Source organism: Lagenorhynchus albirostris, chromosome 3 (genome assembly GCF_949774975.1).
Source record: "Lagenorhynchus albirostris chromosome 3, mLagAlb1.1, whole genome shotgun sequence".
Lineage (NCBI taxonomy): Eukaryota > Metazoa > Chordata > Mammalia > Artiodactyla > Delphinidae > Lagenorhynchus > Lagenorhynchus albirostris.
Window position 1 is genome coordinate 8,671,537 of NC_083097.1, and position 21,261 is coordinate 8,692,797.

The 21,261-nt window shown below is 37.9% G+C and overlaps 1 protein-coding gene across 5 annotated transcripts in view; it reads left to right on the forward strand.

The window, feature by feature from the left end:
* MARCHF6 (membrane associated ring-CH-type finger 6) overlaps window positions 1-21,261 on the forward strand; it is a 76,007-nt gene that overhangs the window by 29,837 nt on the left and 24,909 nt on the right. For 2 of the 5 annotated variants that reach the window (XR_009539966.1, XM_060146866.1), the window contains exons 6-18: window positions 1,429-1,597; window positions 3,104-3,293; window positions 4,901-4,962; window positions 5,582-5,614; window positions 8,517-8,568; window positions 13,031-13,089; window positions 13,430-13,453; window positions 14,378-14,458; window positions 14,907-14,975; window positions 15,054-15,128; window positions 16,445-16,579; window positions 18,552-18,671; window positions 19,430-19,530. Coding sequence is in view for 4 of the 5 variants with exons in the window: in XM_060146866.1 (XP_060002849.1) it covers window positions 1,429-1,597; window positions 3,104-3,293; window positions 4,901-4,962; window positions 5,582-5,614; window positions 8,517-8,568; window positions 13,031-13,089; window positions 13,430-13,453; window positions 14,378-14,458; window positions 14,907-14,975; window positions 15,054-15,128; window positions 16,445-16,579; window positions 18,552-18,671; window positions 19,430-19,530 (1,170 nt within the window). In the remaining variant the exon portion in view is untranslated. The remainder of the gene's footprint in view (window positions 1-1,428; window positions 1,598-3,103; window positions 3,294-4,900; window positions 4,963-5,581; window positions 5,615-8,516; window positions 8,569-13,030; window positions 13,090-13,429; window positions 13,454-14,377; window positions 14,459-14,906; window positions 14,976-15,053; window positions 15,129-16,444; window positions 16,580-18,551; window positions 18,672-19,429; window positions 19,531-21,261) is intronic. The other 3 variants (XM_060146867.1, XM_060146869.1, XM_060146870.1) reach the window with 3 other exon arrangements.

Here is a 21,261-nt window from a genome sequence, read left to right on the forward strand (position 1 = left end):
TTGGGCTCGCCTCCATTATGCGTATGTATCACTGGGGTTGGGTAGTCTAAGATGAGGTACCTTGGCTCTTCCATATGGCTTCTCATCTTCAGAAGGCTAGTGGGGCTTCTTTACATGGTGGCCTCAGGGCAGCATTCTAAAGGGGTGAGAGTGGAAGCTTACCTGAAAGCTCTCTTCTAGGCTTTAGAACTCAGGAAATTCGCTTCTGGTCCAGACAGTTCACAAATCAGCCCAGATTCAAGGTGTGAGGGAAAAGGAAAGGATTCTACAGTTTGTCACCATTTAAAAATCTACAATAAACTCTACAATAAGCAGTTGCTGTTCTTATTGCTGATGACAAGGAAGGAGTAGAGAAGGGGGTATTTTAGTCCCAACCTATCAAAATTTTAATGGTCTGGAGGGGTCCTTAGCAAGGGGGTGATTAGTATTCCTCTTTTGATTAAGGTATATTCCAGATAACATCTGAGGGCCACATTAGTTCAGTTTGGAGCTACCAGGCCGAGGTCTCCCAAATTGACCCTTCCTTAAGTTCTCCATGGAGGGAAAAATGTCTATTATGGTGGTGAATTTTCCAAAGGCTACCAAGATTCTTGAGTTACCTTTGAATTACTCTGAAATCAGACATAGACCAGGGAAGGATATGCTCCTTCAGAGAGGAAAAGAACAAAGAGGTCTTCAGTATTATTATACTGCGTGTATTTTCATGTGAACCATACTTGATCTGTCTGGATTTGTCGAGAAACTAATATACTTTTGGTGTATTTGCAGTTGGCATCAAAATTTAATCTGCGTTCTAAATGAGGCATTTGTAAAATGTACCACAGGCTCCTTTGCCTCACGCATTGTGTACTGTGTATTTCTCAGCCTTCCTTTATGTTGTCTTTAGGCCTTTCTAGAGGCCCTTCTCCACCTTTCTGATTTGCTGATTCTGTTCATTTACATGGGTTTAAGTATCAGCTAACTAAATTGGTTCAACTTGTGTATAAAATAAGGATGAGGATATTCTTAGTAAGGGTTGGACAGAGTCATGTATCTTTAGGAAATTACATGTATTTAATACTTGACCTTTGTCAAGTATTTGGCTACTTTCAGTTTTTTGCTTGCTGCCTTCCTTTTTCTCAGCTATGTTCAAAGAGAGGCTGGATAGCCAATTTATGTAGTTCTGATGTTATTCTTTGCTTTCTATAATATGAACACATATAATACAAATATATAAATAAACATGTTTGGCCAGCTTATAAGATAGATAAATTGCCACCATCCTCAGAAATAATTCTTTTTGAGAGACTGATTTTTCACCAGAAGGTTATGACTGACTTTTCTTGTTCTTTCTGAGATTTTTATGTAAAGTGAATGTTGTTACCTTTGGTTTCTTAATTTTAAGTGTTCTTTGGAGTAATTCTATGTACTTTTTTTTTTTTTTAATAGGGACAATTTGTTGGCGGATTGTTTGCAGGGTTGTTTTGTGGTGACGTGCACATTGTGTGCGTTCATCAGCCTGGTGTGGCTGCGAGAGCAGATAGTCCACGGGGGAGCCCCGATCTGGCTGGAGCATGCTGCTCCGCCCTTCAACGCTGCTGGGCATCACCAAAATGAGGTAGCTCCCTCTATCCCCAAATTCATTTTATTTGGGTAGGACATAAGAATTATTGTCACCCTCTAAGACCCAAACCCTTGACTCCCGTGTCCCTCATTGCAAAGCAGGACAGTGACAACGTTTGGGAGAAGATTAAAGGAGATGTGAAAAATCAAAAGAGTGCTGTTGTTACTTTGCCTCTTAGTTTTCTAGCAAGACTGGGAACAGCACTGGGGGTATACTGCATGCTCTTTCATTCCCTTTGCCTGGGTTAACAGCTTACCGCCGGCCTGGCAGTTAATATACAAACCTCCTGCGTGGGCTTCTGACGTGCTGCATAACATTAAGGAAGCCCCCTTACCCTCTTTGTTCATTAGTTTCTTCATGTGTAAAATGCCTCACCTTTGTTGCTTTTAGTAGAAACATTACCAAAAGTAGAAAAATTGGAGTACTGTTGATAACAGTCTTGTACAGTTTTACTTTTTATTTATGAGATGACATGCTTAGATACAAGAGTGTCTGCTAGAGACATTAAGAAGAGGAAGATATGGTAAATGATTTTTATTATCTTGTTTACTGAGAAATTATAGGGCTGAAAATGTAAAAAAGAACCCAAACTGGCTACTCACAATACAAAAACAATTTGCCCTTTGTAAAATTTTATTATGAAAAAATTGACTATAAAGTTCAAAATAATACTTAACAATACTTAACGACTTAATTTTTCAATTAAGGACCTTTGGCTTTTTTTAGTGTGAAGATTGATTTCATCAAATTCTGCCATACCCTTTTTTCTACAGAATTAAGAGTACAACTTCGCCTTTGAAAACCACACATATGAAAAATGGGACTATTAAGCAAGTTTTTACCTAGTGTTAATACTTTCATCATTGTACCTCATATTTTGAAGCATTTTAATACAGTTCTTTTAGAATCTTCATTAACTCCATAGGAGTTCAGTGTTTTAATTAACTACAACTAGGTCTTTGCATTTGGTAGGTAACAGAATTCAGGAAGAGCCAGAGAAGGGTGCTTGTGGAAACTGATAAAGTTCATATGGACAGGCTTACCCTCCTGAGCAGAAATGAGAAACCTTTCCTCAAGTGTGAACTGAGAATTAAGTTATAAATCAGTATGTGTGTAAACAGATACATAAATATATTTTCATCCCTGAAGTGGTCAGTAAAGACAAGAGATGCCTTATAAAGAAGGATTACGGAATGATGTATTCAAGATAGCCAGATTTGTTAACCTGTGTCCTGTAATGCTTTGTGAAATGTTCATCTCTAAATTATATTGAATGAATATGTACACTGTTAAATGAGTTTATGTTCTTACATACCAAGTTGATCCAAATTCAGATACATTTAGAAGAAATGCCCTTGAGAGGTGGGTTTTTTCTGGAATTTTAATAGAGTTTGTGTCTGTTTGCTAGTTTTGTTTTTTTTTAGAAGGGAGGGTGCTATTTGAAAATAGAGCAAAACTGAGGCAAGTTAGCCAAATTTCTGGTCTCCTCTGTTATTTTAGGCTCCAGCAGGAGGAAATGGTGCTGAAAATGTTGCCCCCGACCAGCCTGCTAACCCACCAGCTGAGAACGCAGTGGTGGGGGAAAACCCTGCAGCCCAGGATGACCAGGCAGAAGAGGAGGAGGAGGAGAATGAGGAGGAGGACGACGCGGGCGGGGAAGATGCAGCTGATGCCAACAATGGGGCACAGGGTAATGGCCGCCGGCCTGTGCTCAGCCTTCCTTCACGACCATGAGTCCATTCCCAGCTCACCTTGGGGAGCATTGGAGTTTTCAAAATTTAATGGGTTTGAAGTTCTGTTTCTAACCTGTTTTTACTTTATTTTGGCAGACTTGCATTTATGGATATACATATGCATACTTTTTTTTTTTTCTATGAAGCAGGGCACATTTTGAGTTTTACAGTTGTACTTTAGGGACTCCCCTAGTGGTTCAGTGGTTAAGACTCCGAGCTTCCACTGCAGGGGGCATGGGTTCAATCCCTCTTTGGGGAACTAAGATCCCACAGTGCCGCATGGTGCGGCCATAAAATAAAATAAGATTAGATGAGATAAAATAAAATTCTACTTTACACAGGACTTTTTATAGGATGGATGGGAAGAAATTATTTGTAAGTTGGAATAGATCCTGTTTTTTTAAAATGGAACTTGATACAGTTTTATCTTATTCCTTTGCCATTTTTATTGAGTCAGTACAACTTTTATTATCAAAGAAGAATTCTTGAAGTGTACTCTGCAGGCCAGATAGCACCCAAAGAAACCAGTTTCTCATTTTCTGGCAGTATAACTCCAGAATGGTAAACAACTTCTGAGACCAGCCTGCCAGTCAGCTGTCAGTAGGTCACCACCTTCTTTTCTTTCCTCTGGCCCCAGAGTTTTCCTGTCAAGCGCTGCACTGTCTCTGGGTCCACTTATCACTGCTGATACCTGAGTGTTTCTTGTGTGCCAGGCACTCAAACACCAGGTCCCTGCCTTCATGGAGTTTCTGGTCTAGTGACGAAGTAGAAATATCCAAGTGAACAAGTTTGTCATTACACATTGTGGTAAATGTGCACGTTGCTCTGAGGATGCTACTGAGGAGAGACCTATTTTAAATAAGGTTCCCCAGGTAGCTCAGAGTAAGTGATATTGGAGCTGAGACGTGAAGGATGAAAAGAAGCCAGTTGTGTAATGGGAGCAGGGGGCCTTTGCGGGGAGAGGTGGGTATATGTTCAAAGGCTCTGGGACTGCGGCTCCTGTACCCTAGTGCTGACCCTTGTTTCCTTCTGTTTGTCTAATGCAGTAGGCCCTGCCTAGTCTTCCTTCTTCCATTCTTGCTCCACATAGTGTTTGTACTGCTCTCTGCCCTTAAAATCTGTCAGTGATCTCCCCATTATGTTAAAGAACAAAACAGAATTCAGGCTTCACGTTCCTCTTGTATGATCTGATCCCTGTCTGTCTGTCATACTGCATCTTCTGCCACCCTCTCCTCCTCACCCAGAGAATTCTAGTCCCCTGGCTTCTTCACTTTTCTCAAATCCACCATATTCATTCTTGATTTAGAGCTGTTGAATGCCTCTGTTTCACATAACCCTGCTTATTTTCTTTCTAGCACTTATCACAATCTAGAATCATCTTATTTTATATGTTGTATTTATTTGTGTTTTTTAAAAATTGCCTAACAAGCAAATACTCAGTTTGGAAATATTTTAAGTGTGGTTTACCTTCTCAACAACAGTTATAAAACACCAAATTAAAAGAGTATATTTATTTATAATTCAAGTTCTATCAGTAATCTCTAAACTACAATTATATTTCCAGACGACATGAACTGGAATGCTTTAGAGTGGGACCGAGCTGCAGAAGAGCTTACATGGGAAAGAGTGAGTAAGACTTCTTTCTATCAAGTATCCTAGTGTTTTAATCCTAATGTATATCTTAAAGTTGACCATATTTAGATGTATACACTAATTTTCCAGTTACATTTAATGAAAACAATTACCAGAACTTTAATTTCTAGGGAAAATTAAGTAATGTATTATTTGTGATGAAAATATTAAAAATATTATGATAAAGGTCTATTGATACCTTTTTCTATCTTCTGGCCTTTAATACAAACCTTGCTCCACTTACAAAATCTTTAACTTGAAATTGTGGACTTTTGAAAATGAAGTAACAATTTAAATTTAAGTATTATTCTGATGCTTCAGTTGACAAAGTAATACTGTTGTATCATGAAATCTTGACTGGCTCCATATCTACTGAGTTGAAACCCAAGATAGAAAATTTTAACTTTATAATCATATAATTTGGATTAAAAGAAGATACAAAATATAAAACTCCCAAGAACAGAAGTTTTTCACTCTCTGAAAATGATAGGCTGTATTGGAAAGTAGTGGGTAAATATTATGTTTAAAAATATTAAAAGGAAAATGAGCTTTTTTCATAAATAGAATAAAAAATCCTGTTGCATCTTAAATTAATGCATATTATTTATTTTAGATGCTAGGACTTGATGGATCACTCGTTTTTCTGGTAAGTAAAGCTAATCTTTTTTTTTTTTAATTAATTTATTTTTTGCTGCGTTGGATCTTCATTGCTGTGCGTGGGCTTTTTCTAGTTGCGGCGGCAGGGGCTGCTCTTCGTTGCGGTGCGTGGACTTCTCACTGCGGTGGCTTCTCTGGTTGCGGAGCATGGGCTCTAGGCCTGAGGGCTTCAGTAGTTGTGGCACACAGGCTCAGTAGTTGTGGCTCATGGGCTCTAGAGCGCAGGCTCAGTAGTTGTGGCACACGGGCTTAGTTGCTCTGCGGCATGTGGGATCTTCCCGGACCAGGGCTCGAACCTGTGTCCTCTGCATTGGCAGGCAGATTCTTAACCACTGCGCCACCAGGGAAGTGCAAGCTAATCTTTTTTAATAACAGAATTGCGACTTAATTATTTGTCTTAGTGATTCAGTGATTTCAGGTTTACAGTATGTTCTGGCTTTTTATATTAAAGGTCAGAATGCCCTGTGATTTTTGATTACTTAATATGTTGAAGAAAGTCTGTTTTGTGCATTGAAAATAACTGGCAAAGCATAAAGGTAATATTATTTACAAAGGAAATTATTAAACATATTTGATTTTTAGAAAATGAAATTCAAAGTTGATGGTAGTTAAGAATACTTGGCTTTCTTTTAAAGTCCCACCTTGTGGGACTTCCCTGGTCGCGCCGGGTGGACACAGGTTCAATCCCTGGTCCAGGAAGATCCCATGTGCCGTGGAGCAACTAAGCCCGTGCGCCACAACTACTGAGCCTGTGCTCTAGAGTCCATGAGCCACAACTACTGAGCCCGTGTGCCACAACTACTGAGCCTGTGCTCTAGAGTCCATGAGCCACAACTACTGAGCCCGTGTGCCACAACTACTGAAGCCTGCACGCCTAGAGCCCATACTCCGCAACAAGAGAAGCCCGCGCACCACAATGAAGAGTAGCCCCCGCTCACCACAACTAGAGAAAGCCCTCACACAGCAACGAAGACCCAATGCAGCCAAAAATAAATAAAATAAATAATAAAAATTTTTAAAAAATGATTAAAAAAAAAGTCCCACCTTGCAATGTTTAATGCCAGAACTGGTGAAAACAGCGCAGTTTTACACTATTCACAGAGAGAACCCCCTGTTTGTTGCGCCTCTCCTATCTTTACCTTAATAATAAAGAGTACAACTGTAAGGTGAAGAACAGTTCTTTAATTAACTTGTTCTTTAAGGAGAAATGATGCTCTTCTCAGGTTCTGTAATACAAAATCACTTGCCATTTGGGATTTTTAAATAGCTTTAGGTATCAAGATGACTTTGGCTGCAGGTAGCCAAACCCCAGCTGACCAAACTAGTAACACAGGAGGAAGTCCAGAGGCAGGATGGGCTTCAGGTGTGCTTGATCCAGGGGCTCAGCAATGTCATTGAAGAGTCAGATAATTTCCATCTGTCTCCTCTGCTTTCCACAGTGTTGGCTTCCTCTTCAGGCTGGCTCCTCAGGCCAGAATAGGAAGTTGAGGTTAGTAGTGTGAGGATTTTGAGGAATGTATTTGATGATAATTCACAGATTAGTAAGAATGTGATATTAGTGAGCTCCTATTCAAGGCTTGAGTATGGTCAGTGTAGAGGGTATTATTTGGCTGTATACTCATTTCTGTACTTTATCAGTCCCTCATAGATGAGTGATAGAAGTCGTTGAGGCAGTGGTGTTAATTCAAATCCATTCTAATTTTTAGAAAAAACCACAGGATGACTTCATGCATTTGTTACAAATTATTTAATATATACCATGTGCCAGCTGTGATAGTTACTGGATGATTCAGAAATGAATGAAATAGGGTACCTGTTCTCAAAGACTCTTTATAGTTTAGTAGAGAGAAATGAACATGTAAACAAGGAACTTTAGGTAAAGACTCTGACAAACAGTGTGTATAGGACACGAGAGGCATAGAAGAGGGCTTAGTCAGGCCTTTCTTAGTAGAGGGGACTTGTCAGCAGGGAATTTTTATAGAAGATAACTAGAGGTTGAGGCACAAAAGATATTGAGGATAAGGACAGTTTGGGAGCCCTTAAGGCAGAGAAGCTGAAAAATTCAAGTGATATGAGCCCACATGCTAAGTAGGAATGTACAGTAGTAGTCCTCTCTTAAACAGACTTATCATCCTCTTGCCACTTGGATTTGTGGCAAATTGGGAACCTGATTAGAATAATCTTTCTAAAAAGAAAATCTTACCGTGTTAAGATTCATGAAAATATTCCTCCATGGCCCCCTTGGAAGGATCATTTAACTTGATTGTAGGGGGAGGTAGTGGGCCTGGGCAAACAGGCTTGGGTGTCCCGATAGTGTGGAGCGTGACTGAGCACATGCGGAGGAATAGATGGGTGGGCCTCATGTTGGAGACGGTAGTACATAAGCGTGGAGTGTGGACAGGTGAGAGCGCATATTCTGAGACTTGAACAAAGAAAGCCATGGGGACAGAAGGGACCAGAGAAGATCAAGTGACCTTAAGGCATGAGAACACACTGGACACTGAAAGAAGTGCTGTGCAGTTTACATTGATGTGTTGTTCAGAAATAATGTGGTTTTCAAATTTTTCTTTACTTAGAATTTTTTAGTGTCATATGACTTAAACCTGGCGATTATTTATGAGAATCTCTGTAGTTTGTGATAGATTATTAATTTCTGAAGAGGAAATGTTTATGGATTGATTTCTTTGATTTTTTTTTCATGTGGACATTATGAACTTTAAGTTTCATTAGGTTTAGTTTTATGAGCTGTCTAATGAAAAATGAAGTTACACATAATTTCTGAACAAAATCTCAAAATTATAGTAAAAATATCAGTCTTATAACTAAATAAATGGATTAAACATAAATCAAATAGGAGATGAATATGTTTTATTAATGCTCTTTTCCTTTAGGAACATGTCTTCTGGGTGGTGTCTTTAAACACACTGTTCATTCTTGTTTTTGGTAAGTGGCGTTTATGCTTTTATTTATGGTATTATGGTAGGAGTTTAGTTTTCTAGGAGTCTTGTTACAAGTTTTGTTTTGTTTTTAAACTTAGGAATATATGAAACAGTTTTAGACAGTCATCTGGTATAGGAAGACACCAGGTATACAGTTACTTTCTTTCCTAAGCAACATTGACTACGGTTATTTACCAACTTTGCTTCTGTTGCGCACTTCTATCTCTCTTTGTAGAAGCCAATTTTAGACTGACTTGAGACTATATAATATTCCACATCTGGAATTAATTTCGTGCTGATTATCTGTGTGTTCTTCCCTATGGCAGAAGATCTTGTTTTCATCTGTTAAAATCCTGACCAAGGCCTTACCAGAGACCTTGGCTTGGGATCTGTCGCAGAGATGGATATAGGCTTGAGGAAAGTGTAATTCCCCTCAGAACCAGATTCCAGCAAAGTTTACTTCCAAACACTTTAACAACTGTAGCTATGCGGATTCTGTGACAACACTAAGAGTCCCTCCCATTGGGAGTCATGAGAGTAAGGAAGGCAGGGTTGAGATGTAGCTGACAGGTTTTTCTGCTTTGGGGAAAGGTAAGGGAAACAGTTGAGTAAACCAAGATTTTAGAATTCAGTTCCTCAAGGTGGAGTCTGATAGAATTGGGTTATTGTTAGACTGTACTATTGGTGTCTCATAGAGAGACCTCAGGCTGCAGATCTCTGTATAGGGAATATCTTTGAGAAATTCCTTCCTTAGTGCATATGAATTACTCCTAAGAAGGAGGACTATTTTCCAAGTTTCTTCCACCAAATTCCAAGTTATTTGCTCTGTGTTAGGGACTAGAAAGCAGTGTTTTCATCAGGAAACAGTTGTCTTCAATAGGAAGCCATATGGTCAAAGAAGAGACTGAATAAATAGATCAAGGATGAGACAAAAAAATTGTTTTCTGAATATTATCTATAAAAGAGCAAAAGAAATGTATCTGTATCTTGTTGAAACACAATATCTTTTAAAAGTTCCATTCATTCTTAATTTTTAGTAGATATTTAAGATGGTGCAAATTAACAGGAAGCCCATTCTTTGTTGTTTTCCCTTGCATATGGGGGTGAAAATGTGTCTGCAGATTATTCTGCATTTGTTTCTCATTATGTAAAATAATTGATATATAGAGTGTGAAACTCTTGATTTTGACCAAATTTTCTTTGAGAGGAAAAAATGATCTATATAGACTTTAGTCTTTGTTCTTGCAAGAAAAACTTAGTGCTAAATTAATGTTTAAAGGAATAAGTCACCTTTAAAGCACGAATTATAGAAATAAGAACTCTTGTTTATATAAAGCAAATCTCAACTAAGTAAATTTTTCTAATCCAACTTCCTAAGCTTATACTATGAAAAAAATTTTTTTTGTCTTAGTATGCACATTATACTTAGGATCTTTTGAAATGAAACATGAAGTTTTCCTCTTTTCAGGAAAACTTCCTCTTTTTTTCAGGAATATGCTTTTCCTTTTAGATGAACATAGTCATTGGGATTAAGCAACACTCATGTTTCTTTCCTACTTGGGTCGCTTTACTGCAGTTTCCACTGGCATTCTTGGACCTTTGTGGTCATGTATTATACTTTGCAGAAATAAAACCTTACAGTGCTGCTGTCTCAGTAGAAGGGAACAATCCTAAGAAACTGATCTTAATTTCAGGGTACCTATCTAGTAGTTTCTGTGTAATGGGATAGAAATTGATTGTTAAAATTGGTGCTTTAGGTTAATATTTATATATATAAATAGAGTTGAAATTTGAAAGTTTGCCTTTCCCAAGGGCCTGCTTGAGTTGTCCTCAGAGTTGGGTGTGAGAATAAAATAGGAAAAATTCTGCATATAGTTATTTCGCACGCTTTAAAATTTGCCTGTGCTTCATAATACACATAATATATTAATAAAATAGTATATGTGTATAATTTATAAAGAAATTCAAGTGTATTGGGAATACCTGTTAAAAAAATTTTCTATTTATGAATACTTGGTCAAAAAGGTTTGGCAGCCAGATCCCTGTAGATTCACTCTGACTTTTGTCTTTATGATTGAGTCTCCCTTTCACCTTTCCTAATAATCTATACTGTTCCGTTATTTTTGACATAAAAAAGGTAATTAAATTTTATTAACTGAGAATGAATTACAGTTATATTAACGTGGAAAGAAAGACTTGAGGAAAAGAGACTATCAAAATTCTTAATATGAACATTTTAAGGCTATTTTCTTTTTCTTTTAAACATCTTTATTGGAATATAATTGGTTTACATTGTTGTGTTAGTTTCTACTTTATAACAAAGTGAATCAGCTATACATATACATATATCCCCGTATCTCCTCTCTCTTGCATCTCCCTCCCACCCTCCCTATCCCACCTTCTAGGTGGACACAAAGCACCGAGCTGATCTCCCTATGCTATGTGGCTGCTTCCCACTAGCTATTTTACATTTGGTAGTGTATATATGTCCATGCCACTCTCTCACTTCATCCCAGCTTACCCTTCCCCCTCCCCGGTTCCTCAAGTCTATTCTCTACATCTGCGTCTTTATTCCTGTCTTAAGGCTATTTTCTTATTTAACCAGAATATCATGACACTTTACAAAATTACCAGAATTTAATATTACCTAATAATAGATCATATTAAAAATTCTAGATTGTCTCCTTAAATATCATTTTATAGTTGCTTTGTTTGAATGAGAATTCAAATAAGGTCTACCTGTTACCTTTTTTTTTCAGTTTTGGAAAAAAAAATTCATTAAATTGCACTAAAGTTCATCTGTTTTTAAAACAGCTGAGAATAGTCAAGGAGATTTTGAAAGAAGTATATTGAGGGAGGTTTACCTTACCCAGATATTGAAATTGTTTTAAACCTACAGTAATTAAAAAAAATTTTTTTTATTGTTTTACAATTTTTAAAGGTTACTTTCCATTTACAGTTACTACAAAATATTGGCTGTATTCCCCTTGTTGTACAGTAGTACATCCTTGAGCCTGTCTTACACCTGGTAGTTTACTGTTACTTTTGGTTGTTAAATCTTAAGTTTTTCTGATCTAGAATATTTTTTATTTGCTCTCCTCATCTACCCCTACCCTATTTTGCCATTGATTTGTTGATGACACTAGGTCAGCTGTCTTCTACATGTCTCACTTTCTACTTTCTTCCGATGACGTCCTGTTGATTCTGTTACCTTGTTCCTTTGTCTCCATATTTCTTTTAAACTGGAAGTTAAATCTGAGGCCTGATTAGATTCAGGTTCAGTACTTCTGGGACAGAATTTTCACTGGTCATGCTTTGCCTATTATTATGACATATCAGGAGGTACATGATGTCTGGTTATCCACCTTTGTCTGTGGTTCAGGTGATAGTATCTTGAAGCCTCTATTGTTAGGTTTCATTTTTCCCTTTAAACATCAGAAAGTAATCTGTGGGAGGTGGTATTTTAGTATTATGCAGATATCTAGTGTTCCATCAACATTTTACCAAATATGTTTATTATCCATTGATACTTGCCTGAATTAATTTATTTTTATTAGGCATTACAAAATGGTGATTTTCAAATTCTGTCATTTTTATGCATTTATTGGCTGGCTTTTCTGTAAAGAAGAGCTTGATCTTATCAGCTAGAACTATTTACTTAACCTGAATTTGTTTGTTTGGAAGAAGCAGGACAGATGTGCAGTTTTTTCCTTAAATTATTAGTTTTCAGGATAAGGAATTGATGTTCTAACAACTTTCCTTAGTGATAAAAGTGTTTTCTATTATGTTGCTTTTTTCCTTTTGTGGTTTTTGTTTTTGGCTTTCCCTTTTTTGAGTATTATGAACTCATGAATTTGTATGTATTCAGTGTGTTTTCATCAGTTTTTTGTTTGTTTGTTTGTTTTTTGGATGCTCATATCTTCTTCACTGTATGTATTCAGTGTGTTTTCATCAGTTTTGGGATTTTTTTGTGGTTTTTTTTTGGATGCTCATATCTTCTTCTCTTCCCACAGGCCTGTGAGACTGTTTTCACAATAGTTCTTGTGTCCTTTCACCATGAGTTTATTAGGAGCTTGGTAACTTTTTTGTTCTCCGGTTGTAGAGAATGTCACAGACAGTACTTTTTTTTTTTTTTTTTTTTTTTAGTGGTACGCGGGCCTCTCACTGCTGCGGCCTCTCCCGTTGCGGAGCACAGGCTCCGGACGTGCAGGCTCAGCGGCCATGGCTCACGGGCCCAGCCGCTCCACGGCATGTGGGATCCTCCCGGACCGGGGCACGAACCCGCGTCCCCTGCATTGGCAGGCAGACTCCCAACCACTGCGCCACCAGGGAAGCCCGACAGTACATTTTTGGTTCTGAGATCTTGCATTTCTCCAAGAACCCGTTGTTCCTTTTAGTGGGGTTGGTAGTAAGAGTGTTCGTTGTTTTGATTTTGAAGTTTTCATTGAGTTTTCCCCCCCTTTTAGCATTTTGCCCGTACCACATTGGCCACTTCTCCCTTGTTGGTTTGGGATTTGAAGAACACGTGAGTATGATACTTTTGCAAACTTAATTTTATTAATTACCCCAAATTTGATATATGTTGACTAAGTAATAATATTGTAAAGAGTTACTTCATTTCTCAGTCTGCCTTATACAAAGGAATAGTTACCCAGCATCATCTCGTTCACCTCTTCTAAGCCAGAAGTGGCCTAAGACATAGTAGGACATGTTGCCAGCTGTGGAAGATGTTCTCTGAGCCCCATGATGCACTGTCTTCCTTCCCGTTGGGCAGGCCAGAGACATACTGTGGGAAAGTTTTCTTACAGGCTGATTTTTGACCTGCTCTGTTAGCCTATGTGCTCCTTTCTCTCCCTTTTCCCTAGTTGCCCCATAGTGAATTCAGAAAGGTAATGATATATTAATTTTTTAAAATGTTGATCTGTGTTGGAATGATGGACTGTGGTGTTTTCTAAAGAAATTTGCTTTAATTTTGACATTTTATTGCGGGTTTTCAGAATTAGATAAATATTTGGATGGACAACTACTACTATTTTGGGGGGTCCCCAGAAATATTTAGTCTTTTAAGAAAAGCTGACATAGCTGGAATATTCTGGTCAATTTGTATATGTGAATCCTGAGAGATCACATTCTGAAGTTTCTGAAATGGCAAAGAGACATGTTCTGATATTTAATAGAGATCTCCAAATTCTCACTAGTTAAATGCAAGAACTTGGAAAGTTCAGATAAATGCTTTGATAAATTTTGACTTTATAAACTATCATCACTTGCTACCTGAAATTCAGGAACCAAAAGGTGATGGTATCTTGGGCAGTATATGTCACTATCCAAACTCTTAACTCTTTGTAAGTTGATAATGAAACAGATTTGGCGAGCAAGGGAAACTGAAACATTGTGGTTAGGAGATAGGGTGGCTAAGATGTACCTTGGCCAGAGGACGGCTTGGACTCTGTGCTGCTCTTTTCAGTGCTCAGCCTTTAGCAGGTCCACTTCAGAATGGACTGAAGTGCAGACGGTTACAACTTTTTTCTTATTTTTGTAAAATTTAATTCACTCTACTCTTATTATTTTGTCTGTTTGAGTAAAGTGTTATTTTTTCATTTTACCTCATCTTTTCGTAATAAATAGCAGTCCATGGGAGAATCTGGTTTGCAGAGGTGTCATCTAGAGGGGATTTTATAGTTGTTTTTTAGTTACAAATTCCTGAGATAGTTCACATTTAGTCTACTTGGATTGTTTAATAAACATTGTTAAACTGGGGTGTAGGCCATGTGGTGAAATTACATTTTGTTTATTTATTTTCTTATTTCTAGGTCCAAGCATCCCATTTTGAAGGCCTAATCACGACCATAGTTGGGTATATACTTCTAGCAATAACACTGATAATTTGTCATGTATCCTTTAATGAACCAGCTTAGTGTTCAGTAATGTTATTGTGCTTACCCAAGGGTTGTTCTTATTAATGACCAAACTATTTCTCTCTACTTGTCTTTTTAGTAGAAGTTGTAGGTATTTGTAGTGAGGATGAGAGCAGAAAAAATATGGAATAAATTCTCTCTGTCAAATAATATTAACTTACCTAAATAGTTACCTGTTTCACTGTATCCTTTTTTTAATTAAAAAAAATTTTTTATTGAAGTATAGTTGATTTACAATGTGTTCATTTCTGCTGTACAGCAGTGATTCAGTTATACATATGTATACATTCTTTTTTTAAATATTCTTTTCCATTATGGTTTATCATAGGATATTGAATATGTTTCTCTGTGCTATATACAGTAGGACCTTGTTTTTCTGTATCTTTCTTTAAATGTTCAGGTTTTCCTTGACTACATGCTGTAGGGCTTGGCAACTCTTGTTAAATTTCATAGGTCTCGTCGCTTGCTGGGAGTCTGCTATATTGTTGTGAAGGTAATTCCTGTTATAACTTAAGACTGGAAATGATTTCTCCCATTTGAGTGATGTTGATGACCTTTGTTTTTACTTAAGGTCTCTTTGCTAGTGGTGGTAGAAATTGGAGTGTTCCCTCTCATTTGTGGCTGGTGGCTGGATATTTGTTCCCTGGTGAGTTTATTATTCATTGTCATACAATCTGATAATTTAAAGGCTTTTTAAAAAGTGGTCTTTAGGGTGTGTTCCTTTAATGTAAAGTCAATATTTGATAATAGTTTGTTTTTTCGGAGAATGTATCATTGTAGAGTCTTAATGTTGCTAATTTTTCCTGAGTACCTGATTTTTGTGAGGCTCTGTGCACATTTCTGATGTTAGAGTATTTTGACTGGAACCTTCCTGATAACCAGTGGAGAGTTCTTTTCCTCGTTTAACTCTTTTGAGTTTTATGAAGATGCCAAGACGTTGTGTATAAAAAGAGTAATTCGAGGGAGGTCCTGGTGGTCTATTGGTTAGGACTGGGTGCTTTCACTGCTGTGGCCTGAGTTCAGTCCTTGGTTGGGGAACTCCCGCAGGCAGCACCATGCAGTGCAAAAAAAAAAAACCGAAAAAGAGTAATCTGAAAAGAAGACTGCCTTTGTAATAATTAATTCAACCTAACCATTTGTTTTAACTAAAGTGTTTAGTCTTGATTAAAATCTTTAATGACTGTCAGTGATCATCAGTTTTTTCTTTTCTTTTTTAATTAATTAATTTACTTTTGGCTGCATTGGGTCTTCGTTGCTGCACGTGGGCTTTCTCTAGTTGCAGAGAGCAGTGCTACTCTTGGTTGTGGTGCGTGGGCTTCTCATTGCGGTGGCTTCTCTTGTTGCACAGCACAAGAGGGTGGGCTTCAGTAGTTGTGGCACGTGGGCTCAGTAGTTGCAGAGCGCAGTCTCCGTCCATAGTTGTGGCGCACGGGTTTAGTTACTCTGTGGCATGTGGGATCTTCCCGGACCAGGGATCGAACCCATGTCCCCTGCATTGGCAGGCGGTTTCTTAACCACTGTGCCACCAGGGAAGTCCACTTTTTTACTTTTCAAAAAAATTTAAATGTAGAAAAGCTGCCTTTGGTTCTGAAATAACATTTTCTCCCATACCTTACTATTAAAACTTGTCATGAATTCATACCTGTAACCAAGAAAGGAAAGTATTATGTTAACCAAAAATGGTTCTTTCACAATAGCAATATTGGTAAAGTTCTTATTCACCAACTGGTTTATCAGTATTGCCTCTGTAAAATTTCTGAAGTGTCATATACGTCTTTGAAATGGTATCCAACCTATATCATTTGTATTTCTGTGATACGATGAAATGGCTTTAAGAGAACTGTAATTCTAGAAACATCAGAACCTACATGCATAGTGATTCATTCACTTCGTAGAATATGAAGATATTAATTCAGCAGATGTAAGCAGTACAAATCTCTCTCGTGTACTGTTTTGATTTAGGAAATGTTTGATGCTACTCTGAAAGATCGAGAACTGAGCTTTCAGTCGGCTCCAGGTACTACCATGTTTCTGCATTGGCTGGTGGGAATGGTATATGTGTTCTACTTTGCCTCCTTCATTCTGTTACTGAGAGAGGTAAGTTCTACAGGGAAGTTCCAACACTGTACATTTACGAAAAGGACTTTTGCCTTAACCATAAGTCATGCCTTAAAGGCTATGATGGTTTCCTAGCTAAATCATTTTCTCTGTTATTTTATTCTAAGAGGGAACAACTAATAGCCTAGTTTGGCTCAATTGCTTTAAACTGTTTTTTAGTAATTTGTCTCAAAAATTGACAAGTTTTATTATTTCTGTCTAATTAGTTTTGAGTTTGAAAGATGAATAGACTGAGGGATAAAAATTAAATTAAAACACTTGTTTTACTTGGTATTTTAACCATCCTCAAATACATATTCTTGGAACTTTATGTGATGTGAGCCTGTCTTGGACTTCATCCAGGGACATTTAATGCTGGAAATACCCAAAGGGTATGGTTTTGCAGGATCAAATATGTAAAGTGGTCTTGAAGCAGACACCTAAAGTATAGAATTATAGTGAGGGTCCTTTATGATTCTGGTTCACTCACCAGATGGGTACTTTTACTAATCCTGTTTTCAGAATGCAGTCCTTACTGATTTGGGGGCAGTGAAAATAGGGTCAGTATTTGACTAGTATACATCTCATGCTTAGTCATCTGCTACAAAATGAAGTATAAAACTTGAGTAATTCTGATAAGTGTACTTTCCTCTGTGCATTCTTTCCCCAAATAGTACTGCATGCTCACTCTGTGCCAGACACTGTGATGTATGCTGGGGTAATAGTGAGAAACAGAGACACAGTCTCCACTCTCCTTGATTTTTGCATCCTGGGAAGGGATACAGCCATGGAACAAGTCAGCTTACTCCATTGAGAGTGGTGATGGAGATATGCAGGGCCCAAAGGAGCAGGCTGACGACTAATCCAGTGTGAATGGAACACAGAAGCACAAACGCTTAATGTAGTTCTTGGTTACTTTGCTCTTTGAGAGATTTGAGGAGCTGGGGATGAGCCTGGGGGCCAAAATATTCTCCTGAATCATATAGTATAAGTTCAGTAAATTCTGTTTGCAAACAAAGCTTGTATCCTTGTTTTGAAATTAGTGATTGAGACTACATTAATAATGTGTTTTTTAATTGTAATTATACCTGACCTTTAAATTGCGTTGTTCAGTGATTATTTTATACTGAATTTTTTCATTTTATCAATGTGGTGGTTTTTTGTTGATACAGAATTCTAGTATTTTAGAGTTAGATTGAACCTTAAAGCTCACATATCATAACCCCTTTGTTTGGAAGGTGGAGAAATAGAATTTGGGCAGATGAGATGCTTTTTATACAGGGTAGCTCAGTGAGTGTGAGCCACCCAGAACTAATCCCCAGACCCATTCATTGCCCATCGCCCATAGCCTTTAGGGTTGATGCTTCCTACTGAGCAAGGGGGAAAGATGTAGATGGTAAAATGAAGATACTGAGAAACTGAAAGTTTTTTAATTAATGTAACTCTTTTCGGGAAGTGTGAGACTGAAATCACATCTTCCGTTTAGGACACTTATAAATTGTAACCTAATCCTTTCCAGATTATACAATATAGTGATAATTTTTATAAAAATACTTATTTTTCGAGACTTCCCTGGCGGTCCAGTGGTTAAGACTCTGTGCCGCCACTGCAGGAGGCATAGGTTCTATCCCTGATGAGGGAACTAAGATCCCTCTTGCCACGTGGTGAGGCCAAAAAACCAAACAAACAAAACTTATTTTTCATCTTGGAGATCTAGATTTCTTGACAAATTGTACTTAAATTTTTCCACTGAATGGTTAAAAGCATCAAAGGACATCAAACACAGGATAGTTTTAATAAAGATTCTGATTTAGGAACTTCTTTTCCCAGGAAAACTATATGAATTTTCTAGGGCCCATTTTATAAGATGCCAAAATAATTTTAAGAGCTTATTTCTCTATTAATGTTTTAGCTCATATGCAGAGCCTGAAGACATTGGTAAGTATTTATAGCATTTAAAATATATTTGCAGGTACTTCGACCTGGTGTCTTATGGTTTCTAAGGAATTTGAATGATCCAGATTTTAATCCAGTACAAGAAATGATTCACTTGCCTATTTATAGGCATCTCCGAAGATTTATTTTGTCAGTGGTAAGCATACTTTTTTTTGTTTTTGAAGTAAAATGGGCTACCCTTTAGATTTTTTTTTTTTTTTTTGGTCAGGAGGACTGGTAGAGTAGATTGAATTAAGTTTATCTAAGCCTGTGGAAGTTGGTTATCAAATAGCTGTTTTATTGGTTACTTTGATAAAAATAAAATGTAAGTAAAGAAAAATGCCTTTTGGTTCTTTAGTAGTATAATTGATTGCCAAATTATGGGTCTCTGAATTACATTTAATTTGCATTGAAGCAGTGGAGACTTGTTAATAGCTTCTAAATTAAACTCTTAACAGAAGCAACTCAAAGTTTCTTCCCTGCCTGGAAGAAGAAATTACCTAGTTAAATCTAAGTTTTTCCAAGATAAAATTCTAAAAGCAATGATGTGTGTTCTTTGGAAACTTTTGTAGCCATTAGTATGGGTCATGTCTTATTGTTACAGGTGGTTTATTAAGATGCAGGCAATTTTGATCCTTCATTATGAGTTTCTAGCTCTCTTTTCACATACCATGCAGTGATTATCCTTTGTGGCTCCTGTTTGAGCCTTCGTGTCCTAGAGAGAGAGAGGAGCAGCTGTCCCAGGTATGCAGTCTCCACATAGAGTGAGCCAAGTATAGTGTGCTGAATGAGAACACTCAGTGGCCTGGGCGCGTATAGACTTGGATGGTGTGTTGGATGTGTACGTTCAGAAGTCTGCCTGTCTCTCAGATTTACAGTGATTACAGTGGTCCCCTGCCCTTTTTCTTGCTGCAGATTGTCTTTGGCTCCATTGTACTCCTGATGCTTTGGCTACCTATACGGATAATTAAGAGTCTGCTGCCTAATTTTCTTCCGTACAATGTCATGCTCTATAGGTAAGTTGTTGAAATTCGGAAGCTTTACTAATTTAACTCTGGTAGGGATTTGATATTCAGAGTACCTTTATTTAAAACATTCATTTCTTACAGATATTAGAAATCATCTGATAACTAAATTTTGCCATGTTCTAAATCACATAATTGTTAGTTTAGCAGTTACATGTTCCAAAGAAGGACTGACTTTTCTGCAAATGAAGTGTGCCTTTGATTAGCATTGAAATGTTTAACATTCCTAATGAGAGATACCTAGTAGCATCATCTTTGTATGAAAAGCACATCATAAGTAATGTAGCCATAGATATACATTTAATTGTAGATTAAAATAGGCTGTATGGCTTATAAATGGAAAATCTTTTTTTGATTTAAAGACTTAAGTAACCTGGAAACCTAGTCTCCACCATTCCTCCTATAATCCCTTTTTCAGTGATTTGCCTCATCCCTTCCATCACCTAAATATGCCAGGCAAATTGGATTTCTTCCTCAAATTTACTTGTAATTAGTCTTTAAATCTTGTCAGTTCTAATTCTTTTTACAGTCTCTTGTCTAATTCAATGTGATTTACCACTTAATACCTTAGTTTAGGCCTTCCTGTTTTTTTCCCATTTATAATCCATCCTTAACACACCTGCCTCTTCCTCCATAATGTACACGATAATATCTGGGTCATTTAGAATGACATCCAAGGCTCGGCATCTCACACTGCCTTTCGAGCATCTTGTCCAGCATTGTCTGACTTGAATTCTCCTCTCCAGCCATGCTCAGCCTCCATTGAGTCTCCCCATAAATGCCTAGCTGCTCCTGGTCTTTCCCTCTCTGTTTGGAATGACCTTCTTCCCCATGTTTGCCTGGCATGCTTCTGCTGTCTTTTCGTCAAAATCCAAATCGAGGTTTTATTCTGAGTTTTTCCCTACCTAGAGAAAGTCGGTTCTCCCTCCTTATGTATTTGGGTCGTCACAGTGAGAACCAGGAAGCACGGTTTCTGGCTTTATATATTGTTGGCGTAGACCCATTTTTTGGTAGTTCTTTATACCTAGAATTTTAGCTAAGTTTTTGTAACAGTGTTTAGTCTGTTCTTCCACTCAGCAAAATTGAGGGCCCATTATATAACAGGTTCTTTTCTATGTAGAAGGGATGTAACAGTGAACAAAACAGAATCAAGAAAAATCTGTGCCCTTGTGGAGCTTATATTTCACTTGGGGAGACAGCCAATAAAATAGATAAAATACATAATATGTCAAAGGGTCGTAAGTGCTATGGGAAAATACGAAGCAAGGAAGTGACTAGTGAGGACCTGAGGAGGTGACAGGTGAGGAAGGCCCTGAAGGAGGAGGGGATGAGGGAGGGAGCCATGTGAACCCCTGAAGGCAGAGTGTCCTTGCAGGGGAGGTGGGCACATGCAGTGGCCTGAGGTCTGTTTGAGGAGCAGCAGGGAGACCAGTTTGGCTGCAGTAAAAGGAGGAGAAAAGTAGTTGGCTGTGAGGTCAGAGAGGTCATGGAAAGAAAGCCAGGTCCTAGAGAGCCTTGTAAGCCATTGTAAGTAAGCATTTTGGCTTTAACTTGAGTGATTTGGGGGGTTCTTGGAAAGGTTGAGCTGAAGAGTGGTCTGACAGAAGTTTCACAGGAATCACTCTGGAGGCTGTGACAAGAGCCAGGGTTGGGATGGCCAGGGCCGGAGCAGGAGGGCAGCTAGGGGTAATGCCGTGATCCCCGTGGGAGGCGACGGTGGCT